The sequence below is a fragment of the Elephas maximus genome, chromosome 2, assembly GCF_024166365.1.
Source record: "Elephas maximus indicus isolate mEleMax1 chromosome 2, mEleMax1 primary haplotype, whole genome shotgun sequence".
Lineage (NCBI taxonomy): Eukaryota > Metazoa > Chordata > Mammalia > Proboscidea > Elephantidae > Elephas > Elephas maximus.
In genome coordinates this window covers 130238515-130261513 of record NC_064820.1, presented here as the reverse complement: position 1 = coordinate 130261513, position 22999 = coordinate 130238515, and the positions used below count along the sequence as shown (strand labels likewise).

The 22999-nt window shown below is 39.2% G+C and overlaps 1 protein-coding gene across 1 annotated transcript in view; it reads left to right on the top strand.

Annotated features, from left to right (window-relative positions):
* Positions 1–7078: 7078 nt before the first annotated feature.
* Positions 7079–22999, top strand: part of PRRC1 (proline rich coiled-coil 1) — a 34984-nt gene continuing 19063 nt past the window's right edge. The window contains exons 1-5 of the mRNA XM_049873357.1: positions 7079–7192; positions 12341–12465; positions 13118–13507; positions 16030–16190; positions 21264–21366. Of these exons, the coding sequence (XP_049729314.1) occupies positions 12363–12465; positions 13118–13507; positions 16030–16190; positions 21264–21366 (757 nt within the window). The 5' untranslated portion in view covers positions 7079–7192; positions 12341–12362. The remainder of the gene's footprint in view (positions 7193–12340; positions 12466–13117; positions 13508–16029; positions 16191–21263; positions 21367–22999) is intronic.

Here is a 22999-nt window from a genome sequence, read left to right as displayed (position 1 = left end):
AATGCATTTGACAAAGTCCAACACCCATTCATGATAAAAACTCTCAGCAAAATAGGAATTGAAGGAAAACTCCTCAACATAATAAAGGCATCTACACAAAGCCAACAGCCAACATCACTCTAAATGGAGAGAACCTGAAAGCATTTTCCTTGAGAACGGGAACAAGTCAAGGATGCCCTTTATCACTGCTCTTATTCATCAACATTGTGCTAGAGGTCCTAGCCAGAGCAATTAGGCTAGACAAAGAAATAAAGGGCATCTGGATTGGCAAGGAGGAAGTAAAATTATCTCTATTTGCAGATGACATGATCTTATACACAGAAAACCCTAAGGAATCCTCCAGAAAACTACTGAAACTAATAGAAGAGTTTGGCAGAGTCTCAGGTTATAAGATAAACATACAAAAATCACTTGGATTCCTCTACATCAACAAAAAGAACATCGAAGAGGAAATCACCAAATCAATACCATTCATAGTAGCCCCCAAGAAGATAAAATACTTAGGAATAAATCTTACCAAGGATGTAAAAGACCTATACAAAGAAAACTACAAAGTACTAGTGCAAGAAACTAAAAAGGACCTACATAAGTCGAAAAACATACCTTGCTCATGGATAGGAAGACTTAACATAGTAAAAATGTCTATTCTACCAAAAGCCATTTATATATACAATGCATTTCCGATCCATATTCCAATGACATTTTTTAATGTGATGGAGAAACAAAACACCAACTTCATATGGAAGGGAAAGAAGCTCCGGATAAGTAAAGCATTACTGAAAAAGAAGAAGAAAATGCAAATTAAAACTACGATGAGATTCCATCTCACCCCAACAAGGCTGGCATTAATTCAAAAAACACAAAATAATAAATGTTGGAGAGGCTGCGGAGAGATTGGAACTCTTATACACTGCTGGTGGGAATGTAAAACGGTACAACCACTTTGGAAATCTATCTGGCGTTTTCTTAAAAAGTTAGAAATAGAACTACCATACAACCCAGAAATTCCACTCCTCGGAATATACCCTAGAGAAATAAGAGCCTTTACACGAACAGATATATGCATACCCATGTTTATTGCAGCTCTGTTTGCAATAGCAAAAAGCTGGAAGCAACCAAGGTGTCCATCAATAGATGAATGGTTAAATAAATTATGGTACATTCACACAATGGAATACTACGCATCGATAAAGAACAGTGACGAATCTGTGAAACATTTCATAACGTGGGGGAACCCGGAAGGCATTATGCTGAGTGAAATTAGTCAGATGCAAAAGGACAAATACTGTATAAGACCACTATTATAAGTTCTCCAGAAATAGTATAAACTGAGAAGAACACATACTTTTGTGGTTACAAAGCGGGGAGGGAGGGAGGTTGGGAGAGGGTTATTTACTGATTAGTTAGTAGATAAGAACTACTTTAGGCGAAGGGAAGGACAATTCTCAATACATGGAAGGTCAGCTCAACTGGACTGGACCAAAAGCAAAGAAGTTTCCGGGATAAACTGAATGCTTCAAAGGTCAGCGGAGCAAGGGCAGGGGTTTGGGGACTATGGCTTAAGGGGACTTCTAAGTCAATTGGCAAAATAATTCTGTTATGAAAACATTCTGCATCCCACTTTGAAATGTGGCGACTGGGGTGTTAAATGCTAACAAGCAGCCATCTAAGATGCATCAATTGGTCTCAACCCACCTGGATCAAAGGCGAATGAAGAACACCAAGGTTACATGATAACTATGAGCCCAAGAGACAGAAAGGGCCACATGAACCAGAGACTTACATCATCCTGAGACCAGAAGAACTAGTTGGTGCCCGGCCACAACCGATGACTGCCCTGACAGGGAGCACAACAGAGAACCCCTGAGGGAGCAGGAGAACAGTGGGATGCAGACCCCAAATTCTCATAAAAAGACCAGACTTAATGGTCTGACTGAGACTAGAGGAATCCTGGCGGCCATTGTCCCCAAACCTTCTGTTGGCCCAGGATAGGAACCATTCCCGAAGACAACTCATCAGACATGGAAGGGACTGGACAATGGGTGGGAGAAAGTTGCTGATGAAGAATGAGCTACTTGTATCAGGTGGACACTTGAGACTGTATTGTGATCTCCTGTCTGGAGGGGAGATAGGAGGGTAGAGAGGGTTAGAAACTGGCAAAACGGTCACGAAAGGAGAGACTGGAAGGAGGAAGCGGGCTGACTCACTAGGGGGAGAATAAGTGGGAGTATAGAGTAAGGTGTATATAAGCTTATATGTGACAGACTGACTTGATTTGTACACTTTCACTTAAAGCACAATAAAAATTATTTTAAAAAATCAGAAAATTAAAAAAAAAAATGTTCATAGAGTATCCACTCCATGTAAAAATTGGAGTGCAATGGGATTAGAAAGATGAGGTCACTGCAATCAAAGAGCTCATAAATGAACAAGAAAACAGACATGTACAACCAACAATAATACAATATGAAAACCTTTTATGGTGGAAAAAATCTTTGAGGTGGTCCTTGAAAAAAGTGAACAGTGTCTGTTAGCAAAAGAAACCCTGGTGGTGCAATGGTTAAGCATGGGCTGGGCTGCCAACCAAAAAGTTAGCAATTTGAACCCATCAGTGGCTCCACAGGAGAAAAGACCTGGTGATCAGCTTCCATAAAGTTTACAGCCTCGGAAACCTTGTAAGGCAGTTCTACTCTGTCATATGGAGTAGTTATGACTTGGAATACACTCAGCTTCTCAGCAGATGGTGGAAAGGGGAAAAGCATGTCAGAGGGAGGAAGGAGCAAGGTCAAAGGCACGTGGCTTCGGGCTGAGATGGGGCCCATTCTTTCCGCTGGTGCTTCAGGGTATGGAGGAGGATGCAGGGAAAAGAGGAGATGAATCTGGAAAAAAGGTTAATTTGAGTTTTTAAGGCTTTACCATGTAGGCAACATAGAGTAATAAAATGTTTGTTTTTGTACATATTTTAGAAAGATAATTCAGCTTCTCATAATGATTATGTACACGGGAACTGGGGGCAGGCATTGAAATTTTCATACTATAACTCATATGTGCAAAAAATTGTAACTTTTTAGTATCTCTATAACTAGGATGATCTTAAGAATTATTGTACAAATTGAAACACTTTCGAGAGTGAAAGGTGGGTACTCCTAGTAATAATGCTAGGAAAACAGCCATATATTGGGAATGTGTTGGGCACATTGAGATGTAGAGCCACCGTATTTATTAGTAAACTAACCCCACTCCACCACTGCCATCGATTTATAAGTAAACTAAAGTGACTACATTTCCTTTGGTAGAAAACAAAGAAACAAAAACTTGAGTTTGGCAGTTAACAATTCAGCATCACCTAAATAATAGTCTTTTTTGGTTTAAAGCAGTCATTAGCAGGCAATTTAAAAGTCAAAACACAAGGCTTACATAGAGGATGCTCCATATTAGGCACCGTAAAGCACTTCAGGCATATTATGTCATTTAATGGGGTAGGACTATGAGGTATGTGTTCGTGAAGAGGTGGAGAAATGGAGGCACAATGAGTTTTAAGTCCCAAGCCCAAGGGTAGCTGTTAATCTAGCTGGTGCTAGAGCCAGGGTTCAAATCCAGGCCCTCTGGCACCACAGTCTCTCTCAGATTCTTATGGCTGGTTGGCTTGCCTCCTAAATTTGAATTTTAGACAAATAATGATAACTTTTTAATATAAGTATGTCCCATGCAGTATTTGGGGCAACTGTTATCCTTCTCCCTGTCATCCTTCCTATCAGGGCTTCTAGTTGCTGAAGGAACTTACACATCCTCTTCGCCTGAATTGGGTGTGGGTGTGGGTCCCCTGATCTGTACACTTTGACCAGTACCCTTGTCACATCCGCTCAACTGTTGCTTGGGTCGTATAACTCGTGGGCTATTCTCTCAGCAGAACCTATTGACTCTCAAACCGAAATCAGCTCTGCCTCTACTCCTGGTTATGCTGCAGATGCCCAGAGTCTTAGCTGCGTCTTGTACCCACCTGGAAATACATGTGTGAATACTCATATAAATATTACAAACATTAGGGACTGTCTTAAAAATATTTACAAAGAGAGGTATTACCTCTGAATTGAGCTAGAAAATAGCCTCAACTTAAGTGGGAAATAGTTTTGTTTGCTTTTATTCTTGAGATATAAAAGCAAAATTCCACTATAGCACCATATCTCTCATTATAGTTCACATATTTGTAAGCTATAATCAGCAATACACATTCCAGTATGTATCAGAGACTTCCTATAAGGAGAAACCTTATGAGTTCTGTTAGCAACAACTGAAAAATTCAAGCAGTTCTTTGCTTTTCCATTGTTGTTGTTGGGTGCCATTGAGTTGTTTTTGACTCATAGTTCCCCCATGTGACACAGGAGAACTTACCCAAAGGGTTTTCTAGGCTATAATCTTTACAGCAACTGATCGCAAGGTCTTTCTTCCACAGCGCCACTGGGTGAGTCTGAACCACCCATCTTTCGGTTAGCTTCTGAGCACTTAACCACCATGCCATCAGGACTCCTTGTTCTTCTATTAAGCTATGATCAAGCTATGATTTTCTGTTAAGTCCCTCATTGTCCTCCTTCTAAGAACACATCTCATTTTATCATAAGTGAATGTGATCTCATTTGGAAATGGGGTATTTGTGGATGTAATTAAATTAAGGATATTAAGGTGAGATCCTCCTCGATTTTGGGTAGGTCCAAAATCCAACAACGGTTACCCTTAGAAGAGATTTGAGACATGGAGGCATAGGAGAAATCTATGTGAAGATGGAGATAGAGATTGGAGTTATGCTGCCAGAAACCAAGGAATGCAGGGAGCCATAAGAGGCTGGGAGAGACAAGAAATGGATTCACTCCCTAGAACTTTTGGAGGGAGCATGACCCTGCCAACACCTTGATTTGAATGCCTAGCCTCCAGAACTTTAGACAAGAAATTTCTGTTGTTTTAAGCCATATAATTTTTTTAAAGAAAAAAAAAAAAAAAGGTTATAGCAGCTTTAGAAAATGAATACAGCCCTCATCCAATCCACTGATTAAATCATGACAGCTCAACCTTTGACATACATCCAGACCATGACCAGTTCTACCCCCATTGGCTACTCTCAACCACCATCATCCCATTTTGGCTCACCCTTCGTTAGTCTTTGCTCCCCGTACAATCCACACTGCAATCAGTGATCCTTTTAAAACTGAAGTCAGATCTTGTCAGTCCTCTTCTCAAAACCCTCCTCCTGCTTCCCATCTCTCTAAGAATAAAACTCAAAGCCCTTATCCTGGCCTGCAAGGATCGACCGATCTGACCCCTGTTGTCTCTCTGACCTCATTTCATACCACTCCCCTAATCCCAGCTTCCTTACTCTTCTGCAAATGCGCCAAGCACACACCCTCCTCAGAGCCTTTGCACCCTATTTCCTCTGTCTGGGAAACTCCTCCAGGTTATCACCTGTCTGCCTCCTCAATACCTCCTCAGAGAAACCTTGCCCATTCATCCTATCTTAATGGCCTACCCCAACTGCTGTCTATGTCACATCACACTGTTGATTTTCTTCAAAGTGTCCATCACCAGCAGTAATTACCTTGTTTATATTCCTGTTCATAGTTTTCTCTCCTACTAGAATGAAAGCTCCCTAAGTGTCAGGACCTTGTCTGTCTTGTTTGTTGTTGCATTTCCAGTACCAGTGTTTAGCACAAGGCAGAATAAACATTTGTTGAATGAATGAAGAAATCAACAGTTTATAGCTTTTAAGGGTGTTGTCCAAAGAAGATGGAGATGGTATCTATTTCAAGCACCACCCTAAATTGGAGAGTAGCCCAGATAACCACCTACACACAACCTCAGTGGTTAGGATAAGAATCACCACCAAAGGGACAGTCCTATATTGTAATCAACATTGTAGCTGCAAAGTGAGGTCTGAAGTCAGTGCATTCATTGCTAAATAGTAATTTTTCAGTGAATTATTCTAGAACACTTAAAACTGTCAAGCTCAAGAGATATTTTAATGTTATACCTATGAACGGATTTCTGAAAGAAATCTGGGAACAAAAAAACAATGTTTCATCTGTCTCACTCTCAGCACTTTAAAAAGTGCTTTCATATATGCCTTACTTTATTTTCATATGCTACCTGCCTAAGGATGGAAGATAATAATATTTTCATTTTTAAGATAGAGATATGATGCTTATGGAAACTAAGCGACTCGCCCAAGGGCATACAACTGCACAAGTTCTGACATCATGCAGTCCCAGACGCAATTCTGATTTCAAATTCCTTGTTTTTCTCCATTGCACTCCATTCATTGATTTCTTTAATGTGCATTTATTGAGCACCAACTTTGCTTCCAGTATTGTTTTACGTGCAGCAGGTAAGGATAAGAAAGTTGGTAATCTTTGTCTTGGTTTTTTCTACAGAAAAATATCGAAATGAGTAATACATGTACTTGGGGAAAAAATCAGAGTACAGTAACTGCTACCCTTTTCCACCATCTCTCTCCTGATGTAACTGCTGTTATCTGGAAGTCTTTGAAAACACATAGGATAAGTCCCCTGTCTGAGAAGAGTAGTCCTACTTGGTGGGGACTGGACTAAGTGACTTTCACTGGCTCAACTCCATCCCCGTGGGTGGTTATGGCACAGGATAAATGAACTATACCTGGTTAAAACCAAAAATCCAAACCTATAGGACAAGGTAGAACTGCCCCATAGTTTCCAAGACTGTAATCTTTACAGAAGCAGACTATCACATCTTTTCCCCACAGACTGGCACATCTTTTTCCGGCGGAGCAGCAAGTGGGTTGGAACCAACAACCTTTAGGTTAGCAGCTAGCGCTTTAACCACTGCGCCACCCAGGGTGCTATTTTCACGTGTGTGGGCTACGGAACGGAAAGAACAGCTCCACTGGAGACCGCCTGGCTGGAGTTTAGATCTAACGGGTTTAACCTCAGGCCTTGGGGTCCAGTTCCCAGGCAGTGGGAAAGGGAGAGGCGGGGCTCCGGGGCGGGGGCGGGGCTGTCGGCGCGCGGCCGACGTGGCAGCTGCAGGGGCATGCGCCGGCCGGCGGCCATCTTGGAGGCGGGGACGCGCGGTGGCGAGTTCTTGATTGCATCTTCCTGGTCTTCTCGGAGCCGTAGTCTTACCCTCCGACGACCGCAGTTGCCGCGCAGGAACTGTCTCGGGACCGCAGGTGAGCGTCATACTGGCAGCGGAGTGGTTGCAAGAAAGCGTGGGCGTTGGATGTGGGCGTCAAAGCCGGACCCCAGGAAGGCAGCCCTGAGAGGTGGGCGGGCCGGCCGAAACGGAAGGCTGCGAGGGTCGCCTGCGAGACCCCAGCCGAGCGGCCCGGACGCGGCCTATGGGAGCATGTGGGGGGTGCGGCCGGCCAGAGGTGCGCGTCGCAAGGCTAGCAGGGTTCACTGCAGATTGCCGTGTGGGTGCGGTTCGGGGGTCTCCTCCCGGCACTTTGCTCCTGTCGAGAACTCGAGATGGGCGCCCCTGACCGTCAGGCCTCACTTTCTAACGCACTGGCCGAAGGAGCGAGACCAGCGGTAGGCACCCGCGGACCTTTGTCCGGCCCAGCCCGCCTGGAGACGTGGCAGAGTTTAGGGGAGGCCGCCTTCTCTTGGAACGGGTTTTCGGCCGCTCCCGCCCTGGTGACTCCTAAGTCAACAAACCTGGACGGAAAATGGGGCGAAGCCCGTTTTCCCGGAGGTTCCCGGATAGGTTCCTGAGGCCACTTCAGAGGACTTTTGTTGTCTCTTTGTTCGATACTGGGTCATGTCTCAGACCGATTTGCAGAGTCCTAAATTGGCAGTGTTTATACCTAAGAGAGTTTTTGTCGATGTAGTTGTTTTAGAAGATGACATGTACATGTGCGATCGTGACATCTTTTGGCGTTCCAGTCTTTCTCCTGCACAGCCGCAATATATACTCAAATCAGTTAACATTTTTGTAAGTTTTTGGGGGAAAAAGAGCTGAGAATGCAGAGACAAAACTTAGGCCCAGCACTCACTGTCTGGCAGTAGTGGTAGTCTTATGGCACGGAGTACATTAACAGTAATAGTTGCTTTTAAATTTATCAAAGCTTCATTATTCCACTTATTTTCTTGTATCCCTATAAGTAGTCATCCACCTTTTTAGAGAAAAGAGCTTATTTGGGCCTGAGAGGGAGGACTCAACTTTCCAGCCCATTCCACCACTTAAAAAAAAGAAGTGATTCGCTAGTACTACTTTTTGTGCTGAGACTTGAGCAGTACAAACCAAAAACCAAACCCACTGCCATGGAATCGATTCCGACTCATAGCGACCTTATACTACAGCCTTTGCCAATTCTTACACTTCACTGTTCTACCATAGTTACTTAGTAGAAGTTACTATAAGAGACTTGATGGCACAATGCTTAACCTCAAGGTGGGAGGTTTGAACTCACCAGTGGCTCTGGAGAAGAAAAGACCTGACGATCTGCTCCCATAAAAATTACAGTCTAGAAAACTCCCTGGGGCAATTCTACTCTCACATGTGGTCGGTTTGAATTGGAATTGACTCAACAGCACATAACAATTATGTTTATGCATATAAAGTATAGCTGAATATTGTCAATAACCCAATTCTCAAAGAGTAAAGCTTTCAAAGATGGAAAGAAATTGACCGGTTTTTCCATGTTATGGGTTGTATTCATTGTACAAGTTCTTTTGCCAACACATTTATTAATGCTAGGGATCACATTGTCTTTAAATCTGACTTCCTTTAGCTACTCTAAGGATTAGGTAGCATCTGTAGTAGCAAGATAAATGACCAATAAAAAAATGAGGAAAAGTAGAAAAGAGGTAGCTTTGATGGGGAGTGATAAAATCCTGAGGGCCATTTCTGTCCCAGATTATCTACCTTTGGTGTAGACAGTACTGCATGAAAAGGTTTAACCTCCCTGGATCTCATATCCTCTGCTTAGTGCCGTAGACCTTACTTTTGCATTCACAGCCAAAGTTTTTAAAAGTATTGTGCATATTTGCCTCACTTCTATTCAGATCAATTCAAACAGGCTTCTATCCCCATTCCTTCCAAGGAAATAGCTCTCAATAAATTCACCTCCAGTATGCCAAATCCATTGGATTTTTCAGATATCATATTAATTTGCATCTCTAGCATTTGATACCGTTGAACATTCCAACCTAGAAATGTTCTTTAACTTTTGGATTCCACATTCTTATGGTTTTATTCTTATCTTTCTGGCCATTTCTCCTCCTTCTGTGCAGGCTGATCTTCTACCTGACCATTTTTCAAGGACTGGTTTAAGTCGTCATCTCTTTTCACTTGGTACACTCTCTTTAGATTGTCTTATCCCAGGTCATGACTTTAGAGACTGTTAGTACGTTGATGACACCTACATTTATGCAGGTTCTGAGCTCTAGACCAAGTCAGTATTTCTACTTGGATGTTTCAGGGAGCTTAAACTCAGCATGTCTAAGACCAAACACTGTATACTCTTCCCCTTCTATCCCCAAAAGACAACATCAAACAAAAACCTTCATCTCTTCCAGTGTTGCCTGTCTTAGTGAATAGCACCAACATCCATCCAGTTGTATAAGCCATACCTTTGCCCTCCCTGCTCCCATATCCACCCTGTCACTAAATCTTGGATACTGACCACCTAAATATTTTTTTCTTCATCTTCACTGTCGTTTCCTTAGTCTAGTCCAAAGTTTCTCAACCTGGGCACTGTTGATTGACTTTTGGAGTTGGATAGTTTATTGTGGAGTGCTGTTTTGTGCATTATAGAATTTTTAGGAGCATCCCTAGCCTGTACTTTCTAAATGCCGTTAGTACTCCCAACCATTGTGACAACCCAAAATGTCTCCCCTGTCTCCAGGCACTGGCAGATGTTCCCTGGAGGGGCAACTCCCATTTGAGAATCATTACTTCTAGGGTATAATCACCTCATGTTTGAACTGTATCCTTAATGGCCTATGTGCATCTGCTGTGTCTGCCCTCTGGCCCAATCTGGATTCTTTGGTCAAAAGAGTCTTCTCAAAGCACAAATATGAATTGCCAAAGACTGGAATCAACCCAAATGTCCTTCAGCAGGTGAATGGGTAACATTGTAGTACATCTGTATAATGGAATGTTATTCAGCAATAAAAAAAGAACCAACTAGTAATAAATGCAACAATTTGGATAGATCTTGAGGCATTATGGTGAGTGAAAACTGCCAAACTCAAAAGGTTACATGCTGTTATGATTTTTTATAGATATATATATACACACATATGAAATTCACAAAATGAGAAAATTATCATGATAAAAAATAGATCAGTAATTGCCAGGGCTTAGTGTTGGAGGGTAGGTTATGACGAAAGGGTAGTGTCTTAGTTATCTAGTGCTGCTATAAAAGAAATACCACAAGTGTGGATGGCTTTAGCAAAGAGAAATGTATTCTCTCATAGTTAGGAGGCTAGAAGTCAGAATTCAAGGGAAGGCTTTCTCTTTGTGTCAGCTCTGGGGGAAGGTCTTTGTCATCAGTCTTTCCCTGGTCTAGGAGCTTCTCAGCACAGGAACCCCGCCAAGAGACGGGCTTTTGTTTCCTGGTGATATAAGGTCCCCACGTCTCTCTGTTCACTTCTCTTATATCTCAAAACAGATTGGCTAATCTTGTAGATTGAGTCCTGCCTCACTAACATAATTGCCTCTAATCCTGCGTCAACATCATAGAGGTAGGATTTACAACACTTAGGACAATCACATCAGATGACAAGATGGTGGACAGTCACACAATACTGGGAATCATGGCCTAGCCAAGTTGACACATATTTTTTGGAGACACAATTCAATCCATGACAGGTAGTATGAAGGATTTTCTTTGAGGCGAGGGACCAGTCTATATCTTGATTTTATAGTGCTTGCAGGAGTCAGTGCATGTGATAGAATTCCCTGGAACTATATGCCTTGCTGCCACCATTCCCAAAGAGTGCATGCAAAAAACCGGTGAAATCCAAATAAGATCTATAGTTTAGTTAATAGTATTGTTCCGATGTCAGTTTTCTGGGTTTGATCATTGTACGATAGTTATGTCAAATGCCATTATTGGGGAAAGCAGTGTCCTACGGTGACTTCCTGTTTTTACAGAAGTAAACTCCTTAATATGGTTTATAAGGATCTCTCTAGTCCTCTTTGCAGACTATTCTTGTCTCGAATGCGTCTTGCTCCCTCTTGCTTACAAGGGCTTTATACATGCCATATAGTCACTTTTTCTAGAATCTGCCCTTTTTATCTTCTTTCCTTTGCCTGGAAACCCTGGTGGCATAGTGGTTAAGAGTTCGGTTGCTAACTAAAAGGTTGGCAGTTCAAACCCACCAGCCACTCCTCGGAAACCGTATGGGGCAGTTCTACTTTGAGTTGCTATGAGTCGGAATCGACCCAACGGCAGTGAGTTTGGTTTGGTTCCTTTGCCTAATTAAATTCTGCTCATCCTCCAGATTTCAGTTTATATGTGACTTCTGTGGGGAAGCCTTTGACCTCCAAGTCAGAATCAGTTTCGTTGTCAAATGAAACTATGTTCCTTGCCCTCAGAGCACTTCATTTGGGTTACATTTCATTGTTTAGTGGTACGATTATTTGATTATCTCTTGTACTAGACTGTCAGTATTCTGTTTTTGCATACCATTGCATATCCAGTGACCAGTACAGTGCCTGGCATGTAGTTGACATTTTGAATATTTGTTAAATGAATAAAAACATCAAAAACAGATTTAGTATATTTAGGAGTTTTGGTTTTATACTTTAGGTGGGCTTGAAAATTTGTAGGTTCTAAGAAAATTTTCCCATATTTTGTAATCCATTACTTTCTATTAGGATCCTGCTTTCTAGTGCTGTTTTTGCTGTAGTTAACTTTTCTAAAAGCTGAGGCATGATGATAATTAGCCATTACTGGGTGTGTTTTACAATTTGAACTAGGAGAGTGGGGAATTGATGTGTTTATCAAGTTGAACACATTTTAACTTTTTACTTTATGTTGATAGGAGTGACCCACATCAATGCTTTGTGGGAGGAAGAGCAGGGTTTCAAAAATATGTTAAATATTTTATTTTGACTATAATAGTGACTGAAATCTAGACATCAGTGTAACGAGCACTTATGTGATAGAAATTAGTAATTTACTATTTGAAACATATTTAATTATATAGTTAACATAAAGTTGTTTCCCACTTATGAAGTATGTATATGGTAGTGTCATAGACAGTTCACACGCTAAATATTCTCATGGACTGTTTAATTGTTCTCTATGCAAGCATTGAAAGCAGACTTTTTGTTACTGTGTAATATTACATTTTTATATTTTTAGAGTACACCATAACTGAAGGAAAATGATGGAAGAGAGTGGAATAGAGACGACACCACCTGGCACTCCTCCACCAAATCCTGCAGGACTAGCTGCTGCTGTTATGTCTTCTACACCAGTTCCTTTAGGTACATGTAGTTGTCTGGCATCTAGTATGTTTTGAGGATGCCTAAATACTATTTTTTTTCCCTCAGAGTCAATTAAAAAAAAAATACATATCTAAAAATTTTTCTAATCTTTATCCAGATGAAGAAAAATACCGTTTTTTCATTTAAGCTCAGAGAAAGTGGACATGTATGTTTTAAGTAGAGTTGTTCTTTATATTCATATTGACTATAAGTTGTCTTTATTGTAATGACAAAAATATCCTAAAAAGCATTTGTTAGCCTTGTCTAAAGTTCTAATGACTTTGTGGAGATTAATCTGACTAAAGTTTTTGAACCTTCAGTTTGTAGGTTTTTATGTTCAGATTAGCAGGGGTAAAAAGAATGCTTTATTGATTAAAAATATACCAAAACAACAAATGGAAAAAACAAAATTCTGTTGAACAATGTTATAACTTAATGGCTATAGCTGCTGCTTATATTTAAAATGGGAATTGAAAGTCATTTGTTCTCAATCATAGTTGTTGTATAGTTTAAGTTATATATTTAGAAATAATTCTTGGGGTATAGTCTGTCAAATTTGAAAATTTTGCAAGAGAAAGTAATGAGATTGTTTGAAAACTAAGTAAAAAGCATTTCCTATTTTGTGCTTTTTTTTCTCTCCGCCCTTTTTTAGCTGCAACCAGTTCTTTTTCTTCTCCAAATGTATCCTCCATGCAGTCCTTGCCACCCCATGCATACTCTACACCTCAGCCATCCCTTCCTCCTGTGAAGCCTTCAGCACCTTTACCGTTTGTGGCTCCTTCACCAGTTCCTTCTGTCCCACCACTTGTTACTTCTGTACCCCCTTCTGTTTCTCCATCAGCTGCTGCCATCTTCGGTAGTCCTCCTATATCCCACTTCCCACCTTCATCTTCTGCCCCAAGCACTCTTTTGTCTGCTACCTCGTCAAGCCCTCCTACATCAGGATTTTCTGTTGGTTCAACTTATGACATTACAAAAGGTCATGCAGGAAGAGCCCCCCAGACACCCCTGATGCCATCATTTTCCGCACCTGCAGTAACAGGTAATTCTCTCTTATTAATTCTTTTAATCAAACGGCTATAGTTAATTTTTTTCTGTAACAACCTTATTGAGAAATAACTTACCCATGTAAAATGTACAATCAATTTTAGAACCTTTCATCACCTCAAAAAGAAATCCCGTACCTATTAGTAGTCACTCTCCCTTTTCCCCCAATCCTCCCAGCCCTAGGCAGCCATTAGTGTACTTTCTGTCTCTATAGACTGTCTATTTGGAGCATTTCATATGAATGGAATCATATAGTGTGTGGCCTTTTGTGTGTGGCTTCTTACACTTAGCATGTTTTCTAGGTTCATCCATGTTGTAGCATGTGTCAGTACTTCATCCCTTTTTGTGGGTGAATGATAGTATGTTCATCAGTTGGTGGACCTTTTGGTTTTTTCTATTTTTTGTGAATAATGTTGCTACCTGTACAACTGTTTCATGTATGAGTTTTTGGTGGATATAAGCAACATCATGATAAACAGAGAAAAGATTGAAGTTGTCAAGGATTTCATTTTACTTGGATCCACAATCAACACCCATGGAAGCAACAGTCAAGGAATCAAAAGATGCATTGCGTTGGGCAAATCTGCTGCAAAGGACCCCTTTCAAGTGTTGAAAAGCAAAGATGTCACCTTGAAGACTAAGGAGCACCTGACCTAAGCCATGGTATTTTCAATTGCATCATATGTATGTGAAAGCTGGACAATGAATAAGGAAGACCAAAGAAGAATTGACACCTTTGAATTGTGGTGTTGGCGAAGAATATTGAATATAGCATGGACTGCCAAAAGAATGAACAAATCTGTCTTGGAAGAAGTACAACCAGAATGCTCTTTAGAAGCAAGGATGGCGAGACTGTGTCTTACATACTTGAACATGTTGTCTGGAGGGATCAGTCCCTGGATAAGGACATCGTGCTTGATAAAGTACAAGGTCAGCGGAAAAGAAGAAGACCGTCAACGAGGTGGATTGACACAGTGGATGCAACAGGGGGCTCAAGCATAACGAGTGTAAGGCTGGCACAGGACCGGGCAGTGTCTCGTTCCATTGTGCGTAGGGTCGCGGTGAATTGGGACTGACTTGATGGCACCTAACAACAACAACATCCGTTTTCATTTCTCTTAGGTATATACCTACAAGTAAAATTACTTAGTTATATAGAAACTCTGTGTTTAACCTTTTGAAGAACTACCAGACTTTTCCAAAGCAACTACACAGTTTTATGTTCCCACCAGGAGTGTATGAAGGTTCTGATTTCTCTACATTAATTAATGTTTTATTCTTGCCTTTTTTTTTTTTTTTTGGAGTTTCTGTTTTTGCCACTTGAATTAGTAAAATAAAGTTACTGGAATCTAGTATGTGGGTTTTTTTTTTTTTTTAAGGATATCAAAAAATTCCAAAATTTTATCCTAACGTTTCTGTACTTGTAGAGAAGTATATCAAAGTGAAGCCTGAGAGTTTTTGAAGCTTCACTTAAATGATCAGGACTGTTCACTGTAATAAAAAGTAATAATAAAAAGAGTATATCTTCTTTAAAAATTTTTCAGGACTGGGAGTGCGGGGAGTTATTTCTTAATGGGTATGATAAAAAATTTTGGAAATAGATAGTGGTGATGATTGTACATTGTGAATGTAATGTCACTGAATTCTCTACCTAAAAATGGGTAAAATGGCAAATTTTTATGTTGCATATATTTACCATGCACATACACACAAAAGACCATTAAGGGTAGTATAGAGTGCTAGTCTTTCAGTTAATTTATAAATAACCAAAAAGTCTAACGTGAAAGAAAAAAATGATCAAGACTGGCTAGTCCAGGGAGTAGTGTTTATTTAGCTAGCTATTCAAAACAAAATAAAACCTCTTGTGTGCCATAGTTAGTGGTATTAGGCCATTTCTTTTTCCAGATCAGTTACGCCTACATTTTTTTTGCTTCCCTGGGGTGGTTATTGGAAAGCAAAATTTTATCCTTGTTGTCTTCTGCCTCTTGTCTCTCATTTTAGGGAAGAGAAGCAACTGTGCTGTGATTTCTGTTATCCAACTTTATTTTTACAGAGAGAGTTTTTTGCAGAGTATAAGTTAAACCCATGTGTGTATATGTGAATTTTCTTTTTGAGTTGAAATGGGATATATGGAGTATGTGTACTAATTGTTAAATGCTTTTATGAGGGGCTTGGGTACCTACATTAATTATTTTTATGACTTAAAGAGGTTGATCTGTAGCTATCAACGTCTAAGTGCTAAATAGGACAAACATGAAGGACTTTTTAATATATATTTTGGGTTCACTTTCAGGACATTTGATGTGAGTCTATGAAAAGGGAAAGAAGTTTCTTTTTTGAATTTGCTTAATTTACATTTTCTTAAGGTTCAGGTAGTTTTTTGGGTTCATAGGTCAGTCTTGAGATGCTTGAGTTCACAGTTATTAGTTGTGTTGAACTGCTCATCATGTGTGTGTTTTGTTGTAAGAAACAGTTTATGGACTCAGTGACACATTAAAAATTTCTGTTACTAATTAGGTATTTTACCAGCTCCTATTACTCAGCAAGCCAGCTTGACGTCTGTGGCACAGGGAACTGGAACCACATCAGCCATTACTTTCCCAGAGGAACAAGAAGATCCTAGAATTGGGGGAGGTCAGGATGAAGCATCTGCTGGTGGAATCTGGGGTTTTATTAAGGTAAACCAAAAACCCGCTGCCATCGAGTTGATTCTGACTCATAGCGACCCTAGAGGACAGAGTAGAACTGCCCCACAGAGTTTCTAGGGGGCACCTGGTGGATTCGAACTGCCGACCTTTTGGTTAGCAGCTGTAGCACTTACCCACTATTGCACCAGGGTTTCCTTATTAAGGTAAGGGGTAATTAATTTAAAAATTATGTTTAATTTTTTATTATGAAAGTAATAGATGCTCATTAAAGAAAATTTTGAAAATACAAAATGGTATAAATAAAAAAATAATCCTCATTCTTATTACCAGTTTTCTATAGGTCTTCTCAGTCTTTTGTCTGTTCATGTCTATGTAGATATACTTCCTTTTTAATAAAAACCAAATTACAGAGTGACATCGTGGTCACTATTTTGTGTCTTTTGGTTGTTGTTACCTAGCATATCATAAACATCTTGCTAGCCATAAAACATTCTTTAGAAATGTGATTTTTCTTTTTAATGGATGCTTTGTTCTGCATCCCATTGCATGTTTTATTATACTCATCTGCTACTGATATCTTCTAATTTTAACTCTTACCAATAAAAGTATGATGAGGACTCTTGTATACAAATCTTTGTGCATCTCTCTCTAATCAGGATTAATTCTTGATGACTGTCAGAGGGTGAAAATTTTAAAAATTATTGATACACATTGCTCTCTAGGAAGGTTATACTGAAATAGACTGCCATAGCGGTTTTCTTTGGCCAAAACTGGTAATTAATTTGAAACATAACCTTTTCTGATTCAACAGGCAAAAAGTAATACCTCCTTGTTTTAATTTGCATTTCTTTGCTACTGAATTTGCACATTTTTTTCATATGATTTTTGGCCATTTATATTCTTCTTTTATTAATTCTCTGTTCATGTTCTTCACCCAGTTTTAAGTTGAGGTGATTTTCTTCTCAATGATTTGTAGGGGCTCTTAATATAGTAATATAGTAAAGATATATTATCCTATGCTGTCATGTATTGTGTGGTTCTCCATTTTTAGTTTATATTTTAATTTTTTTTTTTTTACATTTAAGTGTCTTACTTTTCAGGAGCCATTTCTATCACTTTTTCTTTTTGCCAAGCTTTTATTTTGTTTATTTTTAGTCTTAAAAAACTTTTTCTACCACAAAACGGTTTTCCTCTAGTTCTTTAATGGTTTATTTTTTACACTTAGCAATTTAACTGTTTTCCTCTAGTTCTTTAATGGTTTATTTTTTACACTTAGCAATTTAACATAGCTGAAATTTACTTTATTATACGATCTGAAGTGGAAGTCAAACAATTTTCTTCCAGCTAGTTAATTGATTGTTACAACACCATATCCAACATCATATCCGTGGTGTTTCAATATGTCAACTTTATATTAGTTACTAAATGGTATGTTAAAATCACTGTCTGGGCTCTACTCTGCGCTACTTCTTTGCCTGTCCTTGTATTAGTACCACACTGTTTTAATCATTGTAACTCTGTGTTCATTTAAGGTTGCTGTGAGTTGGAATTGACTCGACGGCAACGGGTTTGGTTTTTTGGGTTGGTATGTTCATTTATTATACTAATACTTTTTGAAAGCTTACTGTGTGCTGAGGTGGGGATAGAGGATGATGAATAAGACAAAAAGGTTAGTTCTAAGCATTTATAAAGATATACCAGTATCTGGCCCCCGGTCTCTATGTTAGCCCAAAACTAAAACCATTCCTGAAGCCAGCTCTTCAGACAAAGATTAGACTGGACTATAAGACATAAAATGCTACTGGTGTGGAGTGTGCTTCTCAGCTGAAGTAGACACACGAGACTATGTGGGCAGCTCCTGCCTAGAGATGAGGAGAGAAGGCAGAGAGGGACAGGAGCTGGTTAAATGGATGGGTGCGAAATACAGGGTGGAGAGAAAGAGTATGCAGTCACATTGTAGGGCGAGCAACTAGGGTCACACAACGATGCATGCATTAAGTTTTTGTATGAGGAACTGACTTGAATTGTAAGCTTTCACTTAGAGCGCAATTAAAAAAAAAAAAAAATACCGGTATTTGGTTTTATAGGTTGCAAATTTCTGTTCTCTTAAATTTTTCTTCACTAGTCTTACCATTTCTTTTTCTCAGTGAGTTTTAGAATCACTCTGCCAGGTTCTTTCCAATATTTTGTTGGGGATTTGTTTGCAATTTCACTAAATATATTAAACATTTTCTTAATTAGTAGGTAGCTAATTGATTTACAGTAGTTGGGCTTCATGTTTCAGGAATACAGCATTTTTCTAAGCTTTCTTTTTTATATCCCTCTGTACTATTTTTAAAACAATATTTTACTGTGTTTTCAGTGAAAGTTTACATAGCAGATTAGGTTCCCATTCAAATGGTTTCTACACAAATTGTTCAGTGACATTGGTTACATTCTTCACAGTGTGTGAACATTCTCATTGTTCCCATTCCGGTTGTTTGTTTCCACTAATCTAGTTTTCCTGGCCCCTTACTTTCTCATCTTTGTTTTAATGTAATAGTTGACTGGTCTCATATAGACGATTTTTTAAAGAAATGTAGTACTCACAGGTGATGCTCTTTATTTTGTGAGCCAGTCTATTATTTAGTTAAAAGGTGGTCTCGGGATAGTTTCGGTTCAAGGTTTAAAGAGTATCTAAGGGCAGTAATCTAGGGGCGTCCTCCAGTCTCAACCAGTCTGGTAAGTCTGGATTTTTTAAGAATTTGAGATTCTCCCCTACGTTTTCTCCCATTCTATCAAGATCCACTTATCGTGGCCCTGATCAGAACTGTCGGTAGTGGTAGCCAGGAACCATCCAGTTCTTCCGGTCTCAGGGTAAATGAGGCTCTGGTTCTTACAGTTAGTCCTGAAGACTAGTTTCATTTCTGAGTCTTTGGTTTCCATCTTTCTCTTTTGCTGTAGACAAGTAGAGACCAATAGCTGTATCTTAGATAGCTGCTAGGAAGCTTTTCAGACCCCAGACACTAGAACATAAACTTGACGAACTGTATGGTATATTATGTCAATTGACTGAGTTGTGCCACAAGACTATGGCCCTAAGCCTTCAAACTCAGAAAACCAATCCTGTGAGGTATTTGGTTATGTCTAAGTAGTGCCCATACCTGTACCCCTATGTGCTTAATTATGTATATAAATATGTATGCATCCACGCCCATACATGCATATACGTCTACATACCCTCATATATATACTCACATATACATACCTATACACATACGTGCATAAATATATACCCACACATGTATTTTTTGGTGGTGGTTGCTGTTGTGGCAAAATTTTATATGTCAAAGCAATTAAAAGAAGGCCCTTTTCTTTGTGTACATCTTAGTGACATTATTTAGCTTGGTAAAGCTGTGCGCAGTTCACCCACGTTTGGTGTTATGTTTCCCCCCTCGCTTTTTAAAAGCTTTCTTCGTATAGTGACTACCCACTGCCGTCGAGTCGATTCCGACTCAAAGCGACCCTATGGGACAGAGTAGAACTGCCCTGTAGAGTTTCCAAGGAGCACCTGGAGGTTTCGAACTGCCAACCTTTTAGTTAGCTGTAGCACTTAACCGCTACACCAGGCTACAACTTGTTTTTCCTTGTTAAAAGCATGTAGCAGTATCACTTACCAGTTGTGTTACCAGTTCAACTCTATAGGACTGTAAATAGTAACTCTTCAGATATTTAGCATACAGTTGGTTGACAGTCTTAATTTTCCGTGTTATAAATTTATCTTATTCTGAATCACCTTAGGTTGATGGTAGGTTGGGAGAGGCGGAATCATTGCCTGTTAGTGAGATAACCATCTCGGGGCACTGCTCCCACTAGTGACTTTTACTGTGGGAGGAGTATAGCATAGAAAGAAATAAGAAAGTCTTGGGTTCTTCCTATCTAATAGAACAGTTTTAAGAATCCAGAGGAATAAGTCTGGCTAAAATGGGATATTTGGGAGAATGAACATGAGGAGAAAAGGCAAGTAGAAACAAAAGGCAGAACCTTCAGCAGAACATTGCAGAATATTATATATTAAGGTAATAGGTAACTGTTCTGAAGGATAAAAGATGATTATTTTTATTTATTATTAGAGAAGAGAGGACTAATGAAGACATCTGATTATAGACTTTATTTTTTACTCTGATGGACAAGTTTTTACGTAACTTTATATAAATAGAAATGAAATGAAACAAATATATCTAAGTATGCAGATACACGTATGTGTGTTTGTGCATATATGGCATAACATAGGCCAGTACTCAAAGTGTGGTCTGCAGACTGTTTTTTGTCTACGACGAGAGAAGAAGAGAGATTAAGTATTCAGAAACTTCTATAGCAATTTTTATGTACTTATCCCTTAGTATCAGTGAGCAGTTATTCAAATATGTTACAAAACTACGGGTCTGCGATGAACTGTAAACTTAAAAAATGTCCTACATGATCACATGATCATGGCATCTTTGCTTCAGAATGAGAGTCATAGTCTATTAATACATCTAATAAGACAAGAACGTTGTTGTTACGTAAAGATGTTGTTAGGTGTTGTAAAGTCGACTCTCACTCATAACGACCTTATGTATTAAAAAAAAAAAAACCCAGTACTGTCGAGTCGATTCTGACTCATAGCGCCCCTATAGGACAGAGTAGAACTGCCCCCATAGAGTTTCCAAGGAGCGCCTGGGAGATTTGAACTGCCAGCCGTTTGGTTAGCATCCGAAGCACTTAACCACTACGCCACCAGGGTTTCCACCTTATGTATAGCTGAATGAAATGTTGCCAGGTCATACACCATCCTCACAGTCATTGCTATGTTTGAGTTTATTGTTGCAGCCACTGTATCAGTCCATCTCACTGAGGGTCGTTCTCTTTTACTTACCCTCAACTTTACCAAATGTGGTGTCCTTCTCCAGAGATTGGTACCTCCTAATAAAATGTCCAAAACAAGAGAGACATAGTCTCGCATCTTCGCTCCTACAAAGCATCCTGACTGTACTTCCTCCAGTCTATGGTATAGTCAATGTTCTTCACCAACACCACAGAAAAAGTATAGCTTGTGTTTATTTATTAATTTGTTTTACGCAGGGTGTGGCTGGGAATCCTATGGTGAAATCGGTCCTTGATAAAACCAAACATTCGGTAGAAAGCATGATTACAACGCTGGATCCTGGCATGGCTCCATATATCAGTATGTACTTACATTAGACCAGTATCTGCCAGTTTTTTCCGAAGTATGTGTCAGTGTCAACCACTAATTGTAATTTTCAGTTCATTTCCTTGGATTATGTAATCAGTGGAAATACCTGTCATATTCTTATATTAAGTTGATGATCTTAGTTTACTGGTATTATTAGTCATCTTTTTTTAGTCACCGTTAAATAGATTGTGAAAATGCCGTGGAATGAACTTTGGAGGGGTAAAGAAGATATGAATTATTAGTATACTTACTGATTCTAATTGTAATTATGGATTAGTGTTTAGCTTTATATGAATTTTACTTTATTCTCTGTTGACATTTGAAGTGAAGCTTTGTTCATATTTGGTTTCAACATTTCTCTGATTATTTTAAATAAATGTGGTTATGCTTAATCCACGAATAATATTTTTAGAGGATATTAATCTGTTTACTAATACCAGATTACTAGGTTTATTGGGAAAGCTATTTTAACCATCTTTGAGCCATCATCTTCAAGAATCCTCTGGACAGTTGATGTAGAGATGCTGTCTGCTGTTTAACTTTTATGTACATATCACTTAGCAGTGTCAATGACCGGTTGTTAGTAAGCCTGTAAAAGATAGCACCTTACGGGGCCAAAGCTGCCAGGTACCTGAACCAGGATTTTCATTGGTAATAAAAAGCCAGTAGCATTCACTAATGTTGGCTGTGTTGATAGTTTACTCTCTAGTAAATGTTGAAGGACAAGACCTAACAATGATTAGTGCCATTTATTACATACTTGCTCTGCCGGGTACTAATTCTCACGAGAACTCTGCAAGGTAGAAATTATTTTCCTCAAGTTTTAGATGAGGAATTTGGGTTCAGAGAAATTCATTATTCTAGGTTTCATAGCTTGGTGGAACTAGATTGGATCCATGTGCGTTTCTTTTATACTTGACCACTCTGTCCCCTTGAAGTAAAAAATCGAATCAAGAATTAAATTCGCTGAATTGTATTTTGTGTTTATCACTTTCCAAAGGATTCAGAAATTGTATTCTACCATGTATTGATTTCATGTATTCATAATAAGTTTGACATAATAAATACATTATATATATTTTCTTCACCAGTATGTATTTCGACTGAAGGAAGGAAAGGAATTAAAATATATGGAACTCTTGCTGTTTTAGTAGGTACTGTGTTAGACTTCGAAAGCAATTATCTTATTTAATCCTTTGAGCCAGCCCTGTGAGGTGGGAGGTATTTTTCTAGAAGAAGCAAGCTCAGTGACTTCCCAAGGTAACAAAGCTAGTAAATGATGAAGCCAGGACTCAAACCCAAGACTAACCACTTCTGAAGCCAGTGATCTCTCAAATCAAGAAAGAGGCATGAAACCAAGGAAAAAAAGATAAATGAAATTTGTTATTAACAAATATCAATTTATAGTACCATATAATTTTAAGTTTTAGAAAGTAATAAAACTGTGTGAAAAAGCTGACACACTGACAGGCAGCAAAAGCAAGACCATTGTGATCTAAGTAGAACTCAAAATTAAATTTTTACACATACAGAAATGTCTCGATTTAACAATTTCAAATGTACAGAGAGTGCACAAGAACCATTAGAAATGGATTTAACGCAGTTAAACTTGTTACATTCTTTT